Consider the following 9,367-nt stretch of genomic DNA (forward strand, 5'->3'; position numbering starts at 1 on the left):
CCGTCTCAAAAAAAAAAAAAAAACCTTTCCCCTATAGGATTATTTATATTGTGTTTGTATGTTTGTGTGTCTTACCCCTGTCTTCTTTCAATATTTTATTGTTTTACTTTTATTAAAGTATAGGAATCAAACTGGATACCAAATTCTCAGTGTAGTTGGGTAGTCATTTTGTTAATTTATTTAAAAAAATTTTTAAGGGTAAAAACAAGCAAGATTCCATTTAGAATGATTGTTAAATAAAACACGCTAAGACGTCCATTTTCAAAATGCAAAAACCGATTCTCCCTGATGTGAGGAAGGCCAATGAAAACTATATATATTTTGAAAATATTTTTTTCCTCAAAACTTTTTCCTTGATACAGAAGTCTGAGAGCTTACTTTAGCTATGTCACCTGACTAAAGAGAGAACTTTAGATTAGACCTGGGGTAAACTGAGATGCCAAAGGAGTGTCTAGCTAAGTGAAAATGTCATGAAAGTTTGTAATGCCAAGAAAGTCAGCTCTGTGATGTGTCATAAGTAGCATATGGAAACCAGGAGTGACACATCAGAACCCGGGAGTTGTGCATACATCTGATCAAGCATTTGACCCTTTGATAATATTCAAGGAGTTTAGAAATTGTTAACCTTTGGAACCAGTATTGCTTAGCAATAGTTGAGAAGTGTTAGCAAGAATGATGCCAAGTTAAACTTAGGCACTTGCAGTTACTTCCTTAAAGCCTTAATAGGGCTTATGAGTTTTATACAGTCATACAGATGGAAATACGTTGCTTTTGTTACTACACCAGTCATATATTGTAAGAAATAATCATAGGTGGGTGGAAAGGCATCCTCTCTTTGATCCAATTTTCTGTACCTTTTCCTTCAGGTCACACACTACTAGCCCGGGAATCACCAGGTATTGATGACTCTACTCCAAGCTGTGCAAAGCCCTTTCTGGAGACAGCCAGGATGTTTTGTAGGGAGAGAGGCAGGAGTCCTCAAGGAGTGGCCTGGGGTGCCTGTGACCCTCCCATAGGCTCTAAGAGTCTCATTCTCATCAGCTTATTCCAGACTGAGGAAGAAATGGGGCAGCAGTCAGGAGAGCTCAGGATATTGGGTATAGCAGAATTTAAGTGAAATGGAAACTACACTCTTTAATTTGTTCTTCCATGGAATTGCTTTTTCTACGCAAGGGCTGAGCCCCCAGGAGAGCCCTTGTGCAGGGGAATGCTGATTTGTGTGAATATTTGTAGGCGTGTAGGTATCTAGTGAGGATGAGTTGGGAGGATGAGTTGGGTAAGGCGTGTCCCTCTGACACTGTTCTGGGTATAAAAGACAACATCATGATGAGATCGTCATCTGAATAAAACTGTGCCCTGGCCTTTTCAGAAACTGCGGGCACTGCAGTCCCACAGTGTGATGGAGTCCAACCTGGGATCACTGCGAGATGAGGAGTCAGAGGAGTGGCTCCGGCAGGCACGGGAGCTTCAGGCCCTGAGAGAGAAGACAGAAATTCAGGTAAGCTGATGCTCCACGCCTTTCTTCCCAGAGGAAGCCAAGAGCCATCTTCTCTTCCAATATATTCTCTCACTTATGAATGTAGAGAAGTTGAAGGACATCAAAGTTCTGTATTTTCAGACCTTCTGCCAGTACATGAAAGCATAGAATAGGGTTCTCAGGTGAGGCTGGTGGTGGTGTGTGCAACGTCAGATTTGCCTAAGATCTTTTAAAAAATACATAAAACTCTGTCTCTTATTTGACACCTTTGCCCCATTCTAATTCTAACCTAATTGGAAACAACTCTTAGAAAGTGTGACAGTCTCTTGGGTTTGAAGATATTTGGGATGCATCCAGTGTTGTGATGGTAGTTGTTTAGCAAACAGCTCTCTGGAACTAAAAAACTTTAATTTGTAGCATTTTCCAATTTCCATGGTGTAAATACTCCCACCATGGCCGATTTCCTGCTATCATTGTGAGGTCACTGAATGGAGCCAGGAAGACTTGTGCAGTCTGCTCTCACAGGCTGGTAGGAGGTGGCTCTGGCCACCCCTGGATGAATTTTGCTGCAGTCTGGTTATAAAATGGTCTGTATCACTGATAATTCCATGGCAAAGAAGGGTAGTTGGTACAGGTGTTAAATCATGTTGTGCTTCTCTTTCTGCTGTCCAAGAATCTTGAGAAAAAATGTAAAGTCTAACAATCTAACAAGGTGTTTCTGCCGATTGATGTTTGACAGGTTTCACATTATAAAGAGGCCATTCTTTTCCCGAGAACTCTGCTCACATTCTTTGTCTACTTTTCTATTATTGATGTTTCCCCTATCAATTTATGAGTTTGTATAATGTATGGAAATTAACTCAGTCCTTTGTTGTTCTACTTGTGGTTATTTTCCCCAGTATTCTGTTGGTCCTTCAATTTTGTTTATTATGGTTTGGCCATCTAACAATACATTAATGTTTACATAGTCAAAATTATCCAATTACTCATATTTTCTTTATGGCCTTCCCCATTCTGAGATTTAAAAAGACAACATTCCTGTGTTTTCTTTTAGTACTTTTATGGCCTTATTTTTTGTGTTAAATCTTTGACCCACCTACCATATATTTTGGTTTAAGATGTGTAATAAGGATCCAACCTCCTATTTTTTTTCAGGTAGCTAGCCATTTGTTCCAACACCATTAGTCAATAATCCATCTCCCTCTCCTCATACTGTTTCCATTTATTTCCATCTTTGTCTGGATTTTCTATTCTATTCCACTACTCTGTCTGCCTACCCATGAGCCAGTACTTTTAACTTCCTGTAGCTTTATAACATGTTTTAATATCTGCAAGGGTCCATTTGATAAGCTTTTAATCTTTTTCAGAAAATGGAGTGGAAAAGAAAAATGAAGGAACTGCATGAAGAGCACATGGCTGAGAAGAAAGAGGTAGCTTTTGTTGGGTGATCTCGGGGAGCTTGGTTTCCCATGACCTCCTCTCAGAATTCAGCATTCTCCACGTCCCCTCACCCACCATCTCCCCTATCTCAGCTGGAACTGGTTGGCAGGTAATTTGCTGCAGATTTTGCTCCTGGCTACTGTTCCCTCAGTACACAGAAGGGGTGAACTGTCCAGCCAGCAGCTTCCCTGTCCAGCAAGAGAGCCCTCCAGGCCTTCTCCTCTGAATCAAACACATCCTTTGTTCTGTGGTCTTCTTTGCAGCGACCCCTATAGGCCCTCCAGGGAGGGTTGTGCCATGAGCCTCAGATGAATCACCTGGTCGCTTCACATTTTGGCTCTTCTTTGAAATTCCCCCACCCTAGGAGAGAACCAGGCAGCCGTGGGCCTCTGTGATAGTTCAGCGGCAGTCTGAAGGGAAGGACTTGGATACTGAGAACAGTGAACAGGGAGTGGTGGGCCTCAGGGCAGGGCAAACAGCTTCTGTAAAAATGCCCTGAGCAGGAGGCAAGTTGAGGAGGAAGCTGGTTCATAAGAGCCCCAGGTTCTGCCGGCAGAAAGCTCAGAAGATGAAAAGGCTTAGATCAGTCTGGTCCATGGTAGACGCTCCTCACTGTGGTGTAGGGAAGCACAATCACTCACATGTGATGGTTTTATTTTATCTGAAGCATTTCCAAATGGGAAATACGTTCACATTTGTTCCAAAAACAGGAGAAATATATTAAGTTACACTAAGTAGAGTCTCACTCCCACCTGTTGCCATCTACCTGTCCCCAACACCTACTGCTCAGGTGACTTTTATGGCTTTCTTTTGTATTCTTCTAAAGTTTCTTTATGCAAATATTAATAAATATTTTCACTTTATTTCTGCTGTTACATCAGAAGTAGCATGTTAACTTGTTTTCTTCACTTCTTGTTTTCACCTAAGAACATCCATTTGATGATTTTCAAATGGTTTTAATTTATTTGACTGTTCCTCAATGGGTGGCTACACCTGACAGGCAGCCCTCTTTCTCCTAGTCTTAAACGCATGCCTTCCATTCTTACTTCTTCTCAGGCACAGCACAAAAATGTCCCCAGACTTGAAGGTAGTCTTGTTAGAAAGCCTGTCCAGGTCTCAAAATCCTTTACTGTGCTTGCCTGGCACTTGCCTACAGGTTCTGGGCCTGCAGACACTGGGCACTCAGATGTCCCTGCAGACATTTGACTGACCAGCCATCTTGTGCCTGCCAGCTACAGGAGGAGAACCAGAGGCTCCAGGCCTCCCTGTCTCAGGATCAGAAGAAGGCAGCTGCCCAGTCCCAGCGCCAGATCAGCGCCCTCCGTGCCCAGCTGCAGGAGCAAGCTAGGATCATTGCCTCCCAGGAGGAGATGGTAGGTCTGTTCCCCCTTTCAACCAGGCCTTGGTGTCCCTGGGCCTCTTTCCTGTGAGGATCTCCTTGGATTCTGGGCTTATCAGTGCTAGTCTTACCACTCAGGCTCCTTAAGGAGAGAGAAAAGTCCTCTGGCATGAAGGGCACAAAATCATAAGGCTGTAGTTGCCTCCTTCCAGGCTGAAGATGTGCCGTCTCCTTAGGGGCTGCTGGCAGATGGGGCCACTCTAACAGCAGAGACCATATAAAATGCTCAGCGCCTCACTGATACTTTGTTTATTACCTCATTTAAGCCTCACTACTGTCCTTCAAGGTAGGCATCCTCTTCTCCCCATCTTCATTTAACAGATGGTGAAATACACTGGAGAAGGGAAGTGCCTCACTCAAGTCCTCATGGGGCACTCTGTAAGTGATGAGATTTAACCCTGTCCAGGCAGGAAGAATGCAAAGCTTGTGTTTTTTACACAGTGTTCTCAGGCAGAATTCCTTAACCAGTACCTTTTTCTTAAAGGAACAGTCTCTGATGAGGTGAGAGAGAAGGCAGTGTGATGAAAAGGCACTCACTTAGCACCTTTCTCCTAAAGCTGGCTCCTGTGACTCTTTACCTATTGCTGACAATTCTCTGCCCAGTCCAGGCTGAGCTCTCCCGCCCGAGCCCCAGGTCTGTGGAAAATCTGTATCTTCCTCTGCTGCCACCCACCTCATGGACCAGGCTCCACACAACTTCCCTGGGCTGAGCACCCACTGTTACTTCCTAGTCCTGGCCTCTTGTTCCTGCACCCCTTGCTATTTGTGCTTTCCCACACACCCAGCCACATTTCACCCAGGTGACATAACTACCCCACTCTCTTGCTACTTTTCAGTTTCCCCCCCAAAACACTCAGCTCTGCACTGGACTCTAGTCTGGAGGTGTCCTAAGGAGGAAACCATGGCAGAGTTTCCACAATGTTCCCTGCTGGCTGTAATGTCCTGTATGTTACTCAGAACTCTTGTTTGCAAATGATTCAGTTAGGAGCCTGTTGGCTAAAGATAACAGAATAGGCTAATAGGAGCTTATTTTTATTGTCACAGCAAGAGAGGTGACAGTTGCTGGGCTTGGTTAGCAGCAGAAGTATGCCATTGTGAATCCAGACTGTTTTTTTCTTTTTACCATCTTCAGTGTGATGACTTTTGTTTCCTGCTTCACTTTCATAGTTGCAAGCAGACTACTGTAGCCCCAACCATACAACCACATTTGGCAGAAGAAACTGATGACATGGTTCCTTCCCCAGACTTGTGCTTATCTATATTATTGGTTAAAGCTGTGTCACATGGGAAACTACAGCTGCAAAGCAGGCTGGGAAAGTAAACAGCTAGTTTTGCAGTTTGGAGCAGAGGTAGGCAAAGGAGACAGCAGTGGGGAACGGACACTGGACGAGTCATACGTCAGTATGTGCCACCGCAGGTGATAAAAAGCAACCCAGGCTTAAGCAGAAAAGGGAGTTTGTCATGAGGGTAGATAGAGCATCTCACAGAGCTCACAGCAGGGAGCAGCTGAGTCGGGGAGTAAACCAAAACCAGAGACATGAATGTGGTTGTCAGTTTTCCTCTTCTGTGTGTCTCTGTTACTTTCTCTGTAACTGCTTTATTTTTTCCTTTTACCCTGAAGATCAGCATCTGCTTATCTGGTTCATGTGGTAAAACAAATATACAAACCAAGAAAACCACAAACAGTTGGCTGCCAGCAGCTCTTGATTTCATTGATTACCAGTCCAGAGCTCTCTGCCCAAACCTGGACGTTGGGTCCAGCTGTGGTGTGAAGTCTCATTGTTCACCTGTGGCTGTCCTGCCTGCAGCCATGAAGGAGAAAGGAAGAGGAACTTCTTGGAGCAGGGGGCCTGAGCAGACAGTTCAGTGGATGTCTACATCTGGCCTCCTGTCCGGGATCATGTCTGACTCCTTCCTCCCAGGGAGTGCTCTGCTCAGATGCCCACATTGTGGGAGGGAGCCTCTCCCTTGCCCTGGCTGTTTCCCATGAATTATACCAATAGGAACAACTGTGTGCCTGTCCCACTCTGTTTCTATAGGGTTCCCGCCCTCAAGCCTTAATTCTTCTTTGAAGAGGGGACATTCTTGCCCCCCCCACCTTGGAAAATGGAGCATTTTCTATTTCACACATGGACCCCAGAGATGTGTCAGGGGACTGGGATGGTGCATCTGCGCTCCTTCCAGTTGCCAATGGGAGGCATGGAATCAGTAACCATCCCTTCCTCACTGTGCTAGGCAGACACACTGCTCGAAGCAGAGTTCTCACAACGTTCTCTGCTGGTTGTAACCCGCTCTATTCCACCTCTTTGCAGATCCAGTCCTTGTCCCTCGGGAAGGTGGAAGGTAAGTCTACACAGGGCAGTGTGTAGCAGTCTTGACTGTTGTTTCTGGCTTTTGTCCCTCCTTTTCCCTCTCCCCCAATCAATTCACAGGTGGTGGATGGGTGACAGCCGCCTGTGGACACGTAGTGTCAGGCTTCTGGGACACATAGCCTGCAGCTGCGTTTGTGCTAAAGGCTTTCCATGCAGCTGGCAGGACTTCTTGCCTGGTTTGCTCCTGTCTGTAGAGGGATGGAGGCAGTAGGGAGGAGGGTGGTTATGAGTAGAGTGGGGGTTCATGAGAAGGCTTTTCTAATTCACCATGCCTGCAGCGAATGAGGAAAATTAGGATTCAGCTTTGCCAGCAACCTTTACCTTGTTCCCAATTTTCAGCAAGTTGACCCCAACCCCATGTGAATGTGTCCTGTTTGGCATATACAGTCTCCTCCTCTTGGGTACTCTGGTGTGGGGATGCGTGTGTCTGTGTATAATGGGGTGCAGCTGCTGGCATCTAAAGGTAGACGGCAACCCGCAGGGGACTGCTCCTGTTTAGAGGACCTTGGAGAGCCCCTTGTGAAGCTTGGCCCTTCATCCTCCACCCCCAGCTTCCCTGTCCTATGGCTTTAGCTACACTTCTGCCTTTTATTGCAAACTCACATTTCCTCCTATCCCTTGCCTTCCTCCCATCTCTTTCCCAGCCATGCAGCCAGTTCAGAGAGGCCCGACCCCTGTGGCCCTGAACTTCTTTAGGGATGGAGCCAGAACAGAGCCATTAATAACAGCCATGTGCCACACCCTTCCCCAGCCACTTCAGATTCATCATCTCATTACATTGGCTCACTATTGAATGTGGTGTCGATATTATTATCCTCATTTTCTAGATAGGGAAACCGAGGTTTAGAGGGGTTCAAGGACTTGCCTCTTTCACAGATAGTGAGGGGCAGGGCTAGTGTGTGGACTCTGATCTTTCTGCCCCCAGTGTCTGCTCCATCCTGCCTTCCTGCAGTCAAGATGAACTGACTGGAGGGTTTTCTCTTTCTGGCTCATACTCAGCTGTACTTTTCTCCTAGTCTGGGATGGGGTCCAGGGCACCGGCGCCACTAACCGTTCCTCCTCTCTTCAGGGACCCACGAGGTGCCAAAGGCTGCGGACGCAAAGGAGGACTCTCCAGAGGAAGGTGGGGCCTTACTTTCTTTCCTGGGTGTCCAGTGCAGAAACAGATTTGTTGCCTTCCTTCTTGGTTAGTTTCTCTCTACTTAACTGTATCTGGACATCCAAAGCTGGAGTGGAGGGAACTAAGGACATGAAATAATATTTCTTAACACCTTCTATGTGCCAGGTATGTGACACGCAGGCACTAACGTACAATCTGCTGGTTTAGTGATGGGGAAGCCCAGGCCCAGAGAGGGTCGTTAGCTTGTCCGGAGTCACAAAGCTAGAAGGTAGCTGAGTGAGGTTTTGGAGGGACTTCTGATTCACAGCCTGCCCCACTGACTCTCCCCTGTGACTGCAGAGCAGTGGAAGAGAACTCGCTGAGTTTGCTGTTTTGTTCTACGTTGTGAGTGTGCTGCAGACAGGTCCCACAGGGCCTAACTAATGCGTAGGAATCCACCTCGGCTCCCTTTTCAGAGCACTGGGTACCTGCTGTTTTTATTCACCCTATTCGGTGACTGACTCTGATTTGCAGACCTCTCAACCAGATGTAGCCAAGGGATGCAAAAGAAAAGTGAAAAAAAGACAGATGCTCCCAGACTGCAAGGAGCTCTTAGGATAGTCAGGGAGAGGAAGCTCTCAGGACAGGTGAGTGAGTGCCGACTGGAAAAGCTACTGACCAGGGCCCATTCGTTTGAGCAAGGCAGCAATATGACAATTTCAAAGTTCCCCAACAGACACACCTAGACAAGTGTTAATTGTGTCATCAAAGAGCTCATCATGGGGTATTTTATTTTTTAATGTAATGTTTTTCTTTATTTCCGAGATGGTAATCTTTGAAAAAAAAAAAGGAATGGTATAAAAGGGTATGCAGTGAGAAGCAGGCCTCCCTTCTGCACAGCTATCCGGTTTCCTCTCCCGAAGTTTCACTGTTAATGGTTTCTCATGTATCGTTCCATGCTACATGGGAGTATGTGCAAATATAAGCATGTGTGTGTACCCGTTCTTCTCCCTTTTCCCAAATGGGAACGCACTGTACACATTGTTCTGCAGTCAGTTGTATTGTTAACAACTTACTTGGGAAATGGTTTCATATCCCTTTAAAGAGAACGGCTTCATTACTTTTTCAGGGCTTTGCAGTCTTCCCTTAGATGGACGAACTAAAATTTGTTTAACCAGTTAGTCCTCTACTGTCTCCCCCTACCCTCTCAGTGCATTTAACCTTGGAATATACTTGTAAAAATTAGAATTGCATATCACTTTTGAGGAAAGTACCTGTTGAGTGACACAAGGTCCTCAGGTAGGAGGAATCACATCTTCAAACAGTAGATGCAGGATTCTAGAGAGGAGGAGGCTGAGATCGATGAGTCAGGGGATCCCATGGCTGTGCTCCTGCTGTTACAGTGGAGGTTTTACTTGCTTATCAGACGGTTTGTCTGCCTCTTCCCATCCCAGACCATCAAGCAACAGCATCACTTGGGAATCTGTTAGAAATGCAGAGTTGTAATTCTCAGACCCCATCCCAGACAAACTGAAGCAGAAACTCTGGGGGCAGGACCCAGCAGTCTGTTTTCACACATT

The 9,367-nt window shown here is 45.8% G+C and overlaps 1 protein-coding gene across 2 annotated transcripts in view; it reads left to right on the forward strand.

Annotated features, from left to right (window-relative positions):
• Positions 1 to 9,367, forward strand: part of DZIP1L (DAZ interacting zinc finger protein 1-like) — a 61,323-nt gene that overhangs the window by 33,976 nt on the left and 17,980 nt on the right. For both annotated transcript variants that reach the window (XM_011958152.1, XM_011958151.1), the window contains 5 exons: positions 1,370 to 1,498; positions 2,845 to 2,907; positions 4,150 to 4,290; positions 6,629 to 6,659; positions 7,758 to 7,811. In XM_011958152.1, the coding sequence (XP_011813542.1) occupies positions 1,370 to 1,498; positions 2,845 to 2,907; positions 4,150 to 4,290; positions 6,629 to 6,659; positions 7,758 to 7,811 (418 nt within the window). The remainder of the gene's footprint in view (positions 1 to 1,369; positions 1,499 to 2,844; positions 2,908 to 4,149; positions 4,291 to 6,628; positions 6,660 to 7,757; positions 7,812 to 9,367) is intronic.

The sequence above is a fragment of the Colobus angolensis genome, unplaced genomic scaffold, assembly GCF_000951035.1.
Source record: "Colobus angolensis palliatus isolate OR3802 unplaced genomic scaffold, Cang.pa_1.0 Scaffold46, whole genome shotgun sequence".
Taxonomy (NCBI): domain Eukaryota; kingdom Metazoa; phylum Chordata; class Mammalia; order Primates; family Cercopithecidae; genus Colobus; species Colobus angolensis.